This window comes from Theropithecus gelada, chromosome 18 (genome assembly GCF_003255815.1).
Source record: "Theropithecus gelada isolate Dixy chromosome 18, Tgel_1.0, whole genome shotgun sequence".
In the NCBI taxonomy this organism is placed as follows: Eukaryota; Metazoa; Chordata; class Mammalia; order Primates; family Cercopithecidae; genus Theropithecus; species Theropithecus gelada.
Window position 1 is genome coordinate 28,149,549 of NC_037686.1, and position 16,715 is coordinate 28,166,263.

Below are 16,715 nucleotides of genomic sequence, written 5' to 3' on the forward strand. Positions count from 1 at the left end.
CTTAGCTATTCGGAAGCTCCCTGAACTGTGTCCTCTTTGGTTTTATGGCAGCGTCATGACATCAGCATTTTTTCTCCCAGAGTGGAACCCTCTCATGATCGGGTTTAAGACACAAAATCAAACAGGTGGGGAAGATTAGAGGCCTGACCCTGAAGCCTAACATACCCAACATTGTAACTGAAGGCTGTAACAAGGGCTATGGGAGTTTCGAGCCAGGAACTTTTGTCAGAGAAAACCAGTGTATGTAACACCTCAGGCCATGGATCCCTCAGGCCAGGGATCCTTCACATCAAAAAATATAGGCTGGGTGTGGTGGCTCATGCTAGTAATCCCAGCACTTTGGGAGGCCAAGGCGGGAGGATTACTTGAGCCCAGGAGCTTGAGACCAGTCTGGGCAACATAGGGAGACCCTGTCTGTACAAATAATTTTAAAAATTAGCCATGGGCATGCAGCCCTGGGCAGGCGCCTGTGGTCACAGCTACTTGGGAGGCTGACGCAGGAGGATTGTGTGAGCCTGGGAAGTTGAGGCTGCAGTGAGCCATGGTTATGCTACTGCATTCCAGCCTGGGTGATAGAGCAAGACCCTGTCTCAAAAAAAAAAAATGTGTACACGCACAGTTCAGTCCCTCATACTGTATGAATGTCTCCCAGGATGAGACCACTCAGGTTTGCAGATTTCCTTCAATCTTGTCAGGTTTCAGAAGGAGTAGCCTCAGTAAATATTGTATACAACTTTACTCGTTAAGGTATCTGGGATAATTGAGCTAAGACACAATATCATCTCTTGCTCTGAGACTCTTACAAGTTGTTAATGTGATACTGAATTTTCCTCAGTGACCCATTCATTCATTTCTTTACTCTCAGCTACTATTTCTCCTTCTCTCCATTAATACCCACATTTAATTTTCCTTTAAAGGTTAAGTTTTAGTCCCTCTTGAGGTTGTTCAAAAAGATGCTCTGTGGACCAGGCATATGACTTTTTCTATATTTTGTTGTCATTATTTGTTTATATAGTTATTGTTGCAGGCTTCTTAATAGGTGGACCAACTAGGTTTGATTCATTTTTCTGTCCTCTACACCTGTAACTCTTTTTACTTAATAAAGCCATCAGGCCCACATGCAGAAGCCACTGACTCGTTTTACACAATATTTTTACATTTTATACAATTTTTATTTAGTTTAATAAATACATAGAACCTAGTATGTACTAGAATTGTCCTGTGTACTTTACAAATGTAACTCATTTAATCCTCATAATAACCCTAGAAGGTAGGTGTTATTATAATAACTGTTTTATTCTATAATTGAGACACAGAAAGGTTAAGTAGTATCTGGCTGCTCAATAAATGATGAATGTAGGGAAATTTCCCACAGTTACTGATTTAAAGGATACAACACGTATTTGAATGCTTAAGCATTCGAATGGATGCTGTGGAAAATGGATCCTGTTATTCTGTGGTGCGATCTTGTGTACTTAGCTTTTCATCTTGCCAGAGGGCTTTAGTCTTCTCTGTTATCAGACATGAGTGCTTTACTGTGGTGGTAGTCTTTGAGTATTTTGATATGTGTCATGAGCACTTTCATTGCAGAGAGAGTGGACTCCAGAGATTGTCATTTCCGGACACTTTGATGGTGTCCAAGACCTAGTCTGGGATCCAGAAGGGGAATTTATTATCACTGTTGGTACTGATCAGACAACTAGACTTTTTGCTCCATGGAAGAGAAAAGACCAATCACAGGTAAAATGTCCTATTTATTTATTTATTTTTATTTTTTTTTCTTGGGATGGAGTTTCACGTCACCCAGGCTGCAGTGCAATGGCATGATCTCAGCTCACTGCAGCCTCTACCTCCCAGGTTCAAGCGATTCTCCTGTCTCAGCCATCTGAGTAGCTGGGATTATAGGTGCCCACCACCACACCCACCTACTTTTCGTATTTTTAGTAGAGACAGGGTTTTACCATGTTGGCCAGACAGGTCTCGAACTCCTGACCTCAGGTGATCCACTCCCCTCATTCTCCCAAAGTGCTGGGTTACAGACATGAGCCACCGCAGCTGGTCTCTTCTTATTTTACTAAATGTATTTAAAAGAAAACATCCATGAACACAAGAAAGGTAGGGCAGCCATGCTAGCCATTAGGAAAATGCAAATTAGAACCATGATGAGATACCACCACATACCCTCTTGAATAGCTAAAGTAAAAAATATATTAACAGGTGCTGGTAAGGATGCAGAGCAACTGGAACTTTCATACATTGCTACTGGGGATGCAGAATGATACAGCCACTCTGGAAAACAGTTGGACATTTTATTTTTTATTTTTTGTAGAGACAGGATCTTGTTATGTTCCTCAGGCTGGCCTTGAACTCCGGGCCTCAGGTGATCCTCCTGCCTCAGCCTCCCAAGTAACTAAGACTACATATGTGAGCCACCGTGCCCAGCTAATTTTTAGATTTTTTGTAGAGACAGGGTCTTGCTGTGTTGCCCAGTTTCGTTATGTCTTGTAATTTTAGGTTTAATTCATTAGGAAGCATTATCAAGTGTACGATAAAAGCCTGAAGTCATATAGTGTTAGATAATAGTAGTGAGGGCAGTTCTTGTTTAAGGAAATTTTCACTGTGTTAGGCAACTAGAATAAAACAAAATGTAAAAGATGGATCCTGTTTTCAAGGAGTTTACCATCTAGCTATAGGGTAGGGCTATAGGTAGGGAGCAGTGGAACTAATGTTTCTGTAATTATTGGATGAAACCAGTTAATTGCTAACTGTTGGCCCTGAGCTCAAACAATTGTAAAACTTCACTACTGGTAAACTTTGAACTGCTATGTGGTAGAGAAAATCAGGATCCTCTGCTTCAGTTTCTGACAGAAATTCATGGAACTGACTATGGGTCAGTCCGTAAGAGCTAAGGAAGTTTGCCACTAACACTACTGCTTCAGTAACACATGGCAGATTCAAATAAACAGAGTTGAGAACTTTGGGAACAGCATCTATAGTCAACTGAAAAACAAGTCAAATGATTTTGAGTGATTTTCTGTGGCTCTTGGTAATTGTTACCAATACTGCCCAGTTGTGGTTTATTCATGGATGAATTTGCCCTATGGTTATATTTCCATTGTATAGTAAATAATTTTCATCTAATAATTTGCTTGTTGAAAATTCAGCTTTGGAATGATCATTTTTGTTTATCCTGTTTTACCCAGGTGACTTGGCATGAAATTGCAAGGCCTCAGATACATGGGTATGACCTGAAATGTTTGGCAATGATTAATCGGTTTCAGTTTGTATCTGGAGCAGATGAAAAAGTTCTTCGAGTTTTTTCTGCACCTCGGAATTTTGTGGAAAATTTTTGTGCCATTACAGGAAAATCACTGAATCATGTGCTTTGTAACGTGAGTATTTCTCTAAATATTTTACCTAAATCTAGTCCCTTCATTTTAAATTTAAAAAGATTTTTGCCTTGGGCTTTAAATGGAATATATAGGTAGAAGGAAAGTAATATTGTTTCTTAATGGTTTGACAAACTTTTTTGTGCACTGTGGGCTGTAGTGATTTAAATACTAAAACCAGAAATTTTGTGTACTATATGAGCTCAAAATACTATAAAGCTGCATTAGTGTTCAGTTGAGACATGAATACGATGTTTTATCACTGTGTTAGGTACCTAGAATAAAACAAAATAAAAGATGGATACTGTTTTCAAGGAGATTACCATCTAGCTGTAGCGTAGGGGTAGAGGTAGGGGACGGTAGAACTAATGTATCTGCGGTTATTGGATGAGACCAGTTAATTGCTAAATCTTCTGGTACTAAAGTAAATTTCATAGAAGGAAGAGGTCATTGTATTGGAACAATGAAAACATGTTTATTGGGACTTCATTTGGGTGTTGTAAGGGTCTTTTTTTAATGTTTATACGCCCTTCTAAAAAAGATTTGAACTACTTATAAAAATACATGGATTGTAAAAGTTACGAAGTAATTTTGAAAGAAAGAAAATTAGGAAGATAGGTTACACAGAAGTACATATTGTACAGCCCTTCACTTAGAGTTGAGTCACAAATTTGGTTCTGAGCTCGAAAAGGAAAGTACCCTTTTGATAGGCAAAAAGAAGGAGGGGGAGAAAGAGAGCGAGCGAGCACAAAGGGGAGGCCAGAGCTGTTGTGGTACCTCTTGGAATGAAGACTGGATAGAAGTGGAGAGCATGGGGAAAGTCCATGGTGGAGGATCTTGGGAGGCAGGCACAGTCCGACTGTGGGGTGCTGTTGGAGGCTCCTACACAAAGAGTGTTGAAAAGCATTTTGGAAGAAAGTTGTCTGGAAGCTAAGAGACTCTGAAGGCCGTGAAACTAGCACCAGTCTGGTTAAGACTGGAGAAGAAAATGAAATTCCTTAGAAATGAAGTATCCAACTAAAATTCCTGGAATGTATACTCAGCACCTCATGCTACAGGCTTTCTTGATTATGTGAAGAGGATTTAAGATTCTGTTGTGCTTGTTTCTAATAATGGACAATAGGAACAAAATCAAAAGGAAAGTCTTGATTGTGGTTATTATGTAGAGCTAAGCATATGGAGGTGGAGGGGCAGCTAGTTTCAGGATCTGTTCAGTTCTAGGAATTGAAATGGGGTTTTAGGATCCCATGAGAGGCTTAGTCCCAGTTGTACACTTAGTTCTGTGTCCTAAGATACAGGGATCCTGTAGAGTGGCGAGGCGAGCTGCTTGCTCTCGTTTGGGTTTTGCTCCCATACTAAGTGTTGGGATAGGTATGTAGGAATGCCTCTTACTATTCTTTTCCATGTTAGTTTTTCTTGGTTTCTGAGATAAAGCATACTGTTTCTTGTGTCCCAGGTAGCCATTTTTGATGGTTTTAAATTCTTACTGTTCATGTTTGTGTCTAGTTTCAGCTTCCATATTAAAGTCTAAATTGTACGGAACACTCTTAGCAAATGAGCATGTGCCAGTTTTGATGGTTAGCATATAGTTTCACATATAATAATTTGATTGATATAAATTGCAAAATCTAAGCAGATGATTGCCTTTTCAAATGGCACTCATACAAAGTTTTTAAATACTCAGTTAGTTAGATACATTTAGTGAAAATACTATGACTAATGCTGTAACTGTTCCCTTCTGGGAAGCATCTGTGTCTATATGAGCATCATCAGGGGATGTGCCTGTGAGATTATCTTGAAAGTAGAGCTCTGGGCCTTCCATTTTCAGCCCACTGCATTTCCTGTCAGACCCTGAAACCCACTGAAATGTTATGGTTCGATGAGATCCCTTTATGGATGAGAGGATGCCCAACTTTATGGATTGCATGGGAGCTGGACGCCTGGTAGGGCCTGTCTGTTGGAGAGTGATTGCTTAGCATTGCATTATTGGTTCAGAAAGTGAAAGTATGGGTAGACATCCACACAAGATGGTCTTTAAACTGTTTCTCGGCATTTATGAGCATGATTTTTTTGTAGTGTCTGAAGTAACAGTAACTTTTAGTTATAAAATTAGCATGTAAAACTTTAGCATTTAAAACTTAGATATTATATTTTCTATTCTAGCAAGATAGTGATCTTCCAGAAGGAGCCACTGTCCCTGCGTTGGGATTATCAAATAAAGCTGTCTTTCAGGGTAAGGCTTTTGTCTTCAAAATTATTAAACCCATAGTGGTACTTAAACCCCAGTCACACACTTGTGTAATGTCTACCTAATGTTTGTTACAGCTGATTTTTTTAAAATCACAATATATGTATCTTTTCTATCACCTATTTCGTGATAAGTACTCTTTGTACACACTCAGACCACTGAAGTAGATGCAGTTTTCACAAAGCAAGTTTTCTTTCTTTTTTTTTTTTTGAGACAGAGTCTTGCTCTGTCGTCCAGGCTAGAGTGCAGTGGTGCAATCTCAGCTCACTACAACCTACGCCCTTCGCCTCCTGGCTTCAAGCAATTCTCCTGCCTCAGCCTCCCGAGTAGCTGGGACTACAGGCATGCGCCACCACGCCCAGCTAATTTTTTGTGTTTTTAGTAGAGACAGGGTTTCACCGTATTGGCCAGACTGGTCTGGAACTCCTGACCTCAGGTGATCCATCTGCCTTGGCCTCCCAAACTGCTGGTATTACAGGTGTGAGCCACCACGCCCTGCCACAAAGCATGTTTTTTGGTGTTAGAACTACAGATGAGAATGTGGGTAACCTGAAGAATTGGTTGTGTAGTTTTAAAAGTTTGGAAACTGATAGGTCAAAGAAAATGGGAAGAACCTTTATGGAGTTGATTAATGCCTCCAGGAGCATGTTTGGAAAATACTGGAGTAATGGAAATACTCTTGCTTTTAGAATCACATGGACACAGCTGTGAATTACACCACTTTGAATTACCACTGCTTTCTATCTGGTGGCCTTAATATTGAGACGAGCAAAGGAGATATAAAAATAGTGACCATATTCTTGATGTGTTTCTTCAAACTAGGAGATATAGCTTCTCAGCCTTCTGATGAAGAGGAGCTGTTAACTAGTACTGGTTTTGAGTATCAGCAGGTGGCCTTTCAGCCCTCCATACTTACTGGTAAGAAGTGACAAAAACAATTTAATAAATCACTAGAACACACAGTATGTTATCTATTGCTGCTGACCTAAATAAGTGCTATAGAATTCGCTTTTGTGAATTTGGATGAACATAGAAAAAAAATAGGTTCAATTTATTCTAGAGCCTCCCACTGAGGATCATCTTCTGCAGAATACTTTGTGGCCTGAAGTTCAAAAACTGTAAGTTAAACTGTATTTAGCTCTTTGGTCTGATTCTGTCATAACTTGTGATTTTTCCTTCCCACCCCACAATTTGATTTCTCCTTTTTCTTCCTTCTACCTATCATTTTCCTCCTCCTCTATATATCTCTTAGTGGCTCTTCATAAGGAATGAGAATTAAACCTCACGTTTATTTCTATATTACTATTTATTGTGTTCATTAGTTTTGTTTATTCATCTTATTCTTAAAGTAGAGAAGCATAACATTATGTATTTTTTCTTTGTTAAAAAGACTTGGCTGGGTACAGTGGCTCACACTTGTAATCCCAGCACTTTGGGAGGCCATAGCAGGAGGATCACTTGAGGCCAGGAGTTTGAGACCAGCCTTGACAATGTAGCGAGACCCCATCTCTACAAAAAATTTTTAAAAATTAGCCAGGCATGATGATGCATGCCTGTAGTCCCAAGCTACTCGAGAGGCTGCGGCTGGAGGATTGCTTCTGCCCAGGAATTTGAGGCTGCAGTGAGCCATGATTGCACCACTGCACCCCAGCCTGGGTGACAGAATGAGACTTAGCCTTGAAAAAAAATAAAAAATAAAAAACACAAGTTTTGTTGTTAGTCATGGTTTTTTGGTCTTTGATGGTTCCTGATGAAAACCTTTCCATGGTTTATTGTTTAGATACTGGCTGGTTGAAAGTAGGAGGTGAAAACTTGTATGTTAATTGTTTGAATGAGTTATATTACTTATAGGAAGCTGGCATTTTTCTCCTATCTCCCTGTCTTTCTCTCAAATGTTTACCTAGATGAACATATAATGTTCCTCAAAAGAATTGTTTGTTAGCTAAAGAGATTGATGTTACTCTTTTTACTTTCAAAAATTGTGTGGCATGAGAATAGATGTATTTGCTAATAGTATATATTTTTCTTTTTAAATTTTAGATATGGGCATGGTTATGAAATATTTTGTGTTACTTGTAACAGTTCAAAGACTCTGCTTGCCTCAGCTTGTAAGGTAGGCAATTTTACTTTTGATTCTGCTTGGTCACAGGTTATTTGGGTCATCAGGCTCCTGCAAGTTTGGTAATGATTTAGGCAGAACTCTATGTGAAAGGCCACTAATCCTTGGTTTTTTGAATCTTACTTTCTCAATTTCTCTTACCCTTCTGTCTCTTCAAAAGCTTATGGTTTCATTTTAAGTCTGTTTCAGCTGCACATTTTGAGCTTATCTGTGCCCCCCTACTAAAAGTGATTTAATCAAATATCTCAAAATGACAACTGGAATCACAGCTACTCAGGAGGCTGAGACATGAGAATCACTTGAACTCCAGAGGCAGAAGTTGGAGTAAGTCAAGATCGCGCCACTGCACTCCAGCTTGGGTGACAGAGTGAGACTCTGTATATAAAACAAGGATATCTCAAAATGATGCTAAAAATGTGATAAATTTTAAATAATTGGAGTCCTAGAGACACAGGGAAATGAGAAGAGGAAATCTGGAGTGAAGTCCATCAGACTTTATTTGAGGACACTCTTGGCACTGACCTAAGGCAGATGACTTTTGCATTTACTTAGAAGGATGATCTTGAATTCATCATTCAGTATTTATCCATATCCTATGGATATAGCAATTATGGAGGATTATCTGAAGGGTCTGAAACCCACACATTCCTCTTAAATTTTCTGAAATTTATTTACTTGTTTTAAATATGATGGTAAGAGCTGCCCACCTGCATGGGCTCGTGTCCCTGCCATTACTGTGGATTTATGCCGCTGATCTGCATTGAGAGGCATCATAAGAAATACTGCTGTGCTTCCCCTACACCCACCACTACCCCACTTGTTTATTCTTTGAAGTGGTACTGAGAGGACTTACTTCTCTTATAGGAGCCTTTGGGGAGAATGGAGTTCAGTAGTTCAACTGTCTGGGCTTCTACTGGGCAGATAATTTGTTTCTAACTTAGGGCACTGTGAATCCTGTAATTGATTTTTTTTTTCCCCTTTTCAAGTTGACTCACAAGATGTACATCCTCTAAACATTTTTTAAACAGCTGTATTTAGGGTTATTAACATACTATAAATTGTGTGTTTAATATGAACAATTTGATAAGTTTTGACATGTTTATCCCTGTATAAATCATCATTACAATCAAGAAACTGCATATATCCATCAACCCCCAACATTTTCTATGCTCTTTGGCAATTCCTCTTTTTTACCTCTCCCTTTCCCCTCCTGCCTCCATCCCTAGGAAACCATTAGTCTGCTTTTTGTCATGATACAGTAGTTTGCATTTTCTAAAATTGTATATAAATAGGATCATGTAAGTATGTACTTTTTTGGTTTTGCTGCTTTCATTCATCATAATTGTTTGAGATTTATCCATGTTTTTGCATGCGTCAGTAGTTCATGCCTTCTTAATGCTGAGTAGTTTTACCTCGTACAGATGTACCACCATTTGTTGATCCATTCACTTATTAATGGACATGTGGGTTGTTTTCCAGTTTTGGGCTTTTAGCAATGGTACAGTTATGAAAATTTATGTACAAGTCTTTGCATGGATATATGCTTTCATTCTCTTGAGTACATAACTGTGAATGGAATTGTTGGATGGTATGGTAGATATATATTTAAAATTTTAAGACATTGACATGCTGTGTTCCCCAGTGGTTACACGTTTTTGCAGCAGTGTATTAGATTTCCAATTGCTCTGTACCCTCACCAGCACTTAATATCAGTCTTTTTAACTTTTAACCATTCTAGTAAGTGTGTAACAGCTATTTATGGCTGTAATTTGTATTTCTCTAATGATATTAAGCATCTTTTCATGTGCTAATTTTTTATCCATATGAAAATATGGTGAAACTACTCAAATCTTTTGCCCATTTATTTATTAGATTGTTTTCTTACTGAGTTTTGAAAAGTTTTTAAAATTTTTTTTATAGATTTAGGAGTACAAGTGCAACTGTGTTACATGGATATATTGTGTCTTGTTGAACTCTGGATTTTAGCATACCCATCACCTGAATAGTATACATTGTACCTTGAGTATTTCATTCCTCAACCCTTCCCACCTTTTTGATTCTCCAGTGTCTACTATTATTCCACACTGTATGTCCATGCGTACCCATTGCTTAGCTCCTACTTGTAAGCAAGGATGTCTGGTTTTTGGCTTTCTGCTTCTGAGTCATTTCACCACTTAGGAGAATGGCTTCTAGTTCCATCCATTTTGCTGCAGAAGAAATGATTTCATTGTTTTTTATGGCTGAGTAGTAGTTCATGGGGTGTGTGTGTGTGTGTGTGTGTGTGTAGACACCACATTTTAAAAACCAATTATCCATTGATGGACACTGAACAGTTTTTTATATACCCTGGATACAACTTTATCAGATGTGCTTATGTAGATATTTTTTCCCAGTGGCTTGTCATTCTTCTAACAGTGTCTTTCAAATGGCAGATGTTTTATGATTTGTTGAAGTCTAGTTTATCAATTTTTTTTAAAATTTAGGTTGTGTCCTTATATCTAATCTTTAACTCAAGGTCACAAGGATTTTTCTGTTGTGTTTTGTTCAAGGAGTTCTATGGGTTTTTAACTTTTGCCTTTAGACCTATGATACTTTCAAATTAATTCATGTATTTGTCATGGAATATAGATTAAAGTTGATTTTCTTTTATTGTAGATACCAGTTTCAGCATCATTTTTTAAAAAGACTATCCCCTTCATCACTGTGTTTTGTCCCTTTGTCTAAAGTCACTTGTTCATATATGTGGGTCTGTTCCCTAGACTTTGTTGGGTTGTATTGATCTTTTTTGACATGATGCCAGTACCATACTCTCTTAGTAACTATAGTGTTTTAATAATATATCTTGAAATTAGGAAGTATAGAGTTATTTTGGCTATAGTAGATCCTTTATTTTGCATTTTAGAATCAGCTTAAGAGTTTCTACAAAAATACCTGCAGGAATTTTAATGGAGATGGCATTGATTCTCTAGATTAATTTGGGGAGAATTTTAACAATATTGAGTATTTTGACATATGAATGCAATATATCTGTCATTCCTTCAGGTCTTTAATTTCTCTCAGGATTGATCTTTTTAAAAGTAAACCATTTATTTTGGAATAATTTTCGTTCTTTTTCCCCCTCCATGTCACAGTTTTTCATTTCATTTTTTCCCCCTCCATGTCACAGTTTTGATCATGGAATAATTTTTTAAGATCTGAGAGCTACAGTGAGAAGGAAAAAAAAAAAAAAAAGAAAGCATGGTAATATTAGTCCCTGATGATTCATTTTTTCTAATCCCAGTCATCTGGAATTCTTCCCAGAGATTAGAAATGGTTGTAGTATGTTATCTCCTAGGAATTTTTTTTGGAATTCAAACAGATAAATAAAATATACTCATAGAAACAATGTGTTGTTTTTAAAATGGTTTCTCTTCAGTTTTTTAGTTACTAGCTTTATTGTTTCATCTCTGTCCTACAGGCAGCTAAGAAAGAGCATGCAGCTATCATTCTTTGGAACACTACATCTTGGAAACAGGTGCAGAATTTAGTTTTCCACAGTTTGACAGTCACGCAGATGGCCTTCTCACCCAACGACAAGTTCTTACTGGCTGTTTCCAGAGATCGAACCTGGTCATTATGGAAAAAGCAGGATACAATCTCACCTGAGTTCGGTAAAACAGCTTCTGATTGAGAAAGTTACTAGTGAAACAGTTATGTCCTTTTTATCTACATTAAGCAGCTTTAGTTAAGACAAAGATAACAGAGTAAAGGGTAGAGCCTCATGTCTTTGAAGCCTTTCAAAGTTCTTGGATAACTGAGGAAGACTTGACCTTCCTCATAGGATTTAAATGGAGATGATCTTTGTTTAGGTTGACCTACTTGTGATTATGTAGTCAAGATGGCATGTATTCAGATATCTCAGTTCAAGAAACATAAACGTCTGTATGTAGGAAGTTAGGTTTTGCAAATGGTGATAGAATGCTACCACAAAACCTAATGGATGACATATCCTGAACTAGGATTTTATGGGACAGGAATAATGAAGATACAACTAAGAAAACTCATGGTTGAGTGGTTTCTTCTCTCTGAACTATTTTATTAATATAGTACTATTTTAAATTATGAAATATAGAGGAAACCATTATCCTTAGCTTTTTCCTACCCTCTGCAGTCACTTCCTTCATTGAGAAGGGCATACTAGGCATCCATCTGGATAACATGACCCCTGAGCAAGGTGTTAGCCCACCTACCCACATTCTACTCTGAACCTGGCATAAACTGAAAAAAAAAAAGAGGACTAAAAACCTTTGTGCAGTTGGGGCAGTGGCCTATTCTTATTCCCCCAGTTTCTTTTGGTGGATAAGTTCTAGAGAGTGTTTAAAGTATATTTAAGTTGTTTAATCCTGTTTTTTATTTTTCCATTGATAAGACTCACATACAGTTTAGTTTTGTGATATTTCTAGTCTCTTTGTTTCTTGTGTTTTAGAGAATATCCAGGGACTGTAAAGTATACTCAGCAATATGTTTTAGAACAGACTGTTTTCTTTTGCATCACGAATCTTTTCCTAACATGCAGCATTTACTGCTTAAAAAGCTAAAGTTGGCCAGGCACAGTGGCTCATGCATGTGATCCCAGCACTTTGGGAGGCCAAGGTGGGTGGATCACCTGAGGTCAGGAGTTGAAGACCAGCCTGGCCAACATGGTGAAACCCCGTCTCTACTAAAAATAGAAAAATTGACCGGGCATGGTGGTGCATGCCTGTAATCCCAGCTACTTGGGAGGCTGAGGCAGGAGGATTGCATGAACCCAGGAGACGGAGGTTGCAGTGAGTGGAGATCCCATCACTACACTCCAGCCTGGGCATTAGAGTGAGACTTCATTCTCCCTGCAAAAAAACATTGTATTATTAATGTATTTTTTAATGTGTTAAATCTTTATGAATTATGGAGTAATAATAGATACAGTCTTATTCCCTCCTCATAAACAGTTATGTGGTTTTTGTTTTTTAGGGTTTTTTTTTTTTTTTTAGATGGTGTTCCCTCTTGTTCCCCAGGCTGGAGTACAGTGGTGTGATCTTAGCTCACTGCAGCCTCCACCTTCTGGTTCAAGCAATTCTCCTGCTTCAGCCTCCTGAGTAGCTGGGATTAAAGGCACCCGCTACCACACCTGGCTAACTTTTTGTATTTTTAGTAGAGACGGGGTTTCATCATGTTGGCCAGGCTGGTCTTGAACTCCTAACCTCAGGTGATCCACCCGCTTCTGCCTCCCAAAAGTGCAGGGATTACAGGCATGAGCCACTGTTCCTGGCCAACAGTTATGTGTGTTAGGTTTAGTCTGTATAAGGGCTAGAAGTTGCCTTACACTTAAATCTTAAAAGGAAAATATTTTCTTAAGATTTCTTTTTTTAAACATTAAGTGGTGCATTAATCTTTTTTCTATAGCCTAATATGCAAATCTGCCTGCTTTGAGTACGGCTAAATAGCTTCAGGCTTCTTCTATAGGCGTGAGTTGAACTGCAGTTGAGTGTTTGGAAGATGTTTGTCATCAGTCACTAGAGAGTGACCAGTCAGTACAAAAGCATTCCCTACTAGAAAAATAACTATATCCACAGCCTTCTGGTGAGCGGTTGTCTGGCTTCAGTCTGTTTCAAAAGTCAGTGCATATAAATTGAATATTAAGTCATATGGTGTATATGGCACTTAAACATCACTTCCTAATAGGTAAAAACCCAGCTTTCTCTGCTTTGTGAATAGTGTATACATATTTCTTTCAGAGCCAGTTTTTAGTCTTTTTGCCTTCACCAACAAAATTACTTCTGTGCACAGTAGAATTATTTGGTCTTGTGATTGGAGTCCTGATAGCAAGTATTTCTTCACTGGGAGTCGAGACAAAAAGGTAATTATTTAAAAACTTAATATTTTTTCAAATGTAAAATAATATTTGTATAGGTATGTTTGAATAAAAAATGCATAATCCTGCCTTTCTGTTACAGCTTTTAAAAATCAGCTATGTATTCCTTTCTGTTTTTCATATATGTACATATAAAAAAAGACTTTTCTTGTTAAATTCTATAAGTAAATTTCTCTGAAATGTCAAAAATATGAAGAGAAGACCTTTCAGACATATGACCTTCATCAAATGGTCCCAGTGGAAGAAGAGTAATAAATGAAATTAATCAAGACCAAGAAACCAGGAAGGCAGCAAGGGAGGTAGGGGAATAAGGGAAAAACTATTTTCTAGTTTTCATACTTTTATGAATTTAACATTTTTCTATAATGAATTGTTGTTACCTTTTCATTTGGTGCTAGAAGTGGGTGGAGTATGACTGACCCAAGCTTTAAAAAAGATCAAAACAAAGTAGCTAGGAATTTTTTTTTTTTTTTTTGGAGACAGGGTCTTGGGTGCAGTGGTACAGTCACGGCTCACTGCAGCCTGGATCTCCTGGGCCCAAGCAATTCTCCCACCTCAGCCTTGGCCTCCCAAGTAGGTGGGACTACAGGTACTCACCACCACGCCCAGCCAATGTTTTAATTGTGTAGAGATGGGGTCTTGCCATGTTGCCAGGCTGGTCCTGAACTCCTGGGCTCAAGCAGTCCTCTCACTTTGGCCTCCCAAAGTGTTGGAATTACAGGCATGAGCCACCACATCCAGCCTCCGAGTATGTTCTCCAACATGACCTTCACCTTTGTTCTCTGAGAAATGTGCACCTCGCCTCTAGTCTTTCCTTAGTTTTCATACTCTTTAAAATACCCTTTTGCTCCCACAGACTAAAGGTGGTGAAGCAGTTTAGTGTCGCCGTTCCCTCCCTGCCCTCTTTAGTCACAGACACGGTACAGATCACTGAAGTGGAGGGCTAGCACAGGCAGGGTGTCACTCAAGCTAAACACCTACATGTCAGCCTCTATGGCAGACTTTATGTCTCAGACCCTCCCTTCTTTTCATTTGCCTATTCTTTCTTGGCATTGGTGTGCCTGTGCTGTGCTCAATGCTGAGGAAGAAGGACTGCTTCTGTCCCCCACAGTCATGCTGTGTTAGTCTGTTTTCACACTGCTCTAAAGAACTGCCCGAGACTGGGTAATTTATAAAGGAAAGAGGTTTAATTGACTCATAGTTCCTCAGGGCTGGGGAGGCTGGAGGAAACTTTCATTCATGGCAGAAGGCGAGGCAAACACATCCTTCTTCACATGGTGGCAGGAGAAAGAAGTGCTGAGCAAAAGGGGGAAGCCTCTATGAAACCATCAGATCTCGTGAGAACTCACTATCTTGAGAAGAGCATGGAGGTAACTGCCCCCATGATCTGATTACCTCCCACTGGGTCCGTCCCACAACATATGGGGATTATGGGAACTACAATTCAAGATGAGATTTGGGTGGGGACACAGCCAAACCATATCACATGCCTATAGAACATGGTCCAGCTGCTACTCTCAGGGGTGGCTCCAGCAGACAAGCAGCATTTGCTGGACATTCTCTGAAATGTACTTCTGCTTGCTTGGACAAAGCCTTATGCTCAGAATCTTGCTTTGGTTCTGCATTTTGCTACTGTTGTCCACTTCACTTCTTTCTCCTTTTGATATGGAGTTTCGCTCTTGTTGCCCAGGCTGGAGTGCAGTGGCGCGATCTTGGCTCACTGCAACCCCCGCCTCCCAGGTTCAAGCGATTCTCCTGCCTCGGCCTCCTGAGTAGCTGAGATTACAGGCACCCACCACCATGCCCAGCTAATTTTTTGTATTTTTAGTAGAAACGGGGTTTCACCATGTTGGCCAGGCTGGTTTTGAGCTCCTGTCTTCAAGCAGTCCACCCGTCTCTACCTCCCAATCTGCTAGGATTATAGGTGTAAGCCACCACGCCCAGCCCACTCTCCATTGCTTTGTGACCATTCACACATCCTTGAGGTATGAGCTTCCAGGGAAGCCTCATTTCTTGAGGGGTATCATGTAGGTCAGGTTTTCCTTATAGCTGAGTAGATTCCCTGAGCAATGGACAGTGTAGAGAAAGAGCTAGAAAGCTGATTAGTTCTTTTTTTTTTTTTTTTGAGACGGAGTTTCACTCTTGTTGCCCAGGCTGGAGTGCAATGGTACGATCTCGGCTCACTGCAACCTCCGCTTCCTACGTTCAAGCGATTCTCCTGCCTCAGCCTCCCTAGTAGCTAGGATTACAGGCACCCACCACCATGCCCAGCTAATTTTTATATTTTTAGTAGAGACGGGGTTTCACTATGTTGGCCAAGCTGGTCTCAAACTCCTGACCTCAGGTGATACACCTGCCTTGGCCTCCCAAAGTGCTGGGATTACAGGCGTGAGCCACTGCGCCTGGCCCAAAAGCTGATTAATTCTTAAACATTTTGTAGTAGCTTCTTGGGGAAGTGCATGAGCCTACTGATGGGACTCCACTGGATCGTAACCAATTTGTGAGTGTAGAAGGCATGTTAGACACCTCTGTCTGGTCTCTGGGCAGGAGCGTTTTGTCTTTGGACCAAAGTGAGCTCTCACAGACGCGTGTCTGCTGTACTGTGCCTTCTTTGTGATGCTTGAAATGTTCTCAAGTCCTGGCACATCATACACAAATGTAAATGATGCATTTAAAAAAACACCGGAGCAAATACTTTGTTGTATCTTTGCCAATGAAACTGTAGTGCATTGCTAGAAACCTTGCAGAGAGAAGGCTTTACAGTGTGTGATTTGTCTGTATTAGGTGGTTGTCTGGGGTGAGTGCGACTCCACTGATGACTGTATTGAGCATAACATTGGCCCCTGCTCCTCAGTCCTGGATGTGGGTGGGGCTGTGACAGCTGTCAGCGTCTGCCCAGCGCTCCACCCAGCGCTCCACCCTTCTCAACGGTCAGTCTCTGTGTGGGGCTTAGTTTTAAGGGGACCACTTGGTTTCTTAATACATAACCCTCATGTCATTTCATTTGTGAATTCTCCTGGCCTCTGAGTTACTGTCTTTTTCTTTTCTTTTTTTTTTTTTTTTTTTTTT

The 16,715-nt window shown here is 39.6% G+C and overlaps 1 protein-coding gene across 10 annotated transcripts in view; it reads left to right on the forward strand.

The window, feature by feature from the left end:
- Nucleotides 1-16,715, forward strand: part of ELP2 (elongator acetyltransferase complex subunit 2) — a 39,566-nt gene that overhangs the window by 18,384 nt on the left and 4,467 nt on the right. For 6 of the 10 annotated variants that reach the window (XM_025364870.1, XM_025364875.1, XM_025364871.1 and 3 more), the window contains 9 exons: nt 1,591-1,740; nt 3,204-3,392; nt 5,553-5,622; nt 6,460-6,555; nt 6,698-6,755; nt 7,678-7,750; nt 11,214-11,406; nt 13,510-13,631; nt 16,431-16,576. In XM_025364870.1, the coding sequence (XP_025220655.1) occupies nt 1,591-1,740; nt 3,204-3,392; nt 5,553-5,622; nt 6,460-6,555; nt 6,698-6,755; nt 7,678-7,750; nt 11,214-11,406; nt 13,510-13,631; nt 16,431-16,576 (1,097 nt within the window). The remainder of the gene's footprint in view (nt 1-1,590; nt 1,741-3,203; nt 3,393-5,552; nt 5,623-6,459; nt 6,556-6,697; nt 6,756-7,677; nt 7,751-11,213; nt 11,407-13,509; nt 13,632-16,430; nt 16,577-16,715) is intronic. The other 4 variants (XR_003116616.1, XR_003116617.1, XR_003116615.1 and 1 more) reach the window with 4 other exon arrangements.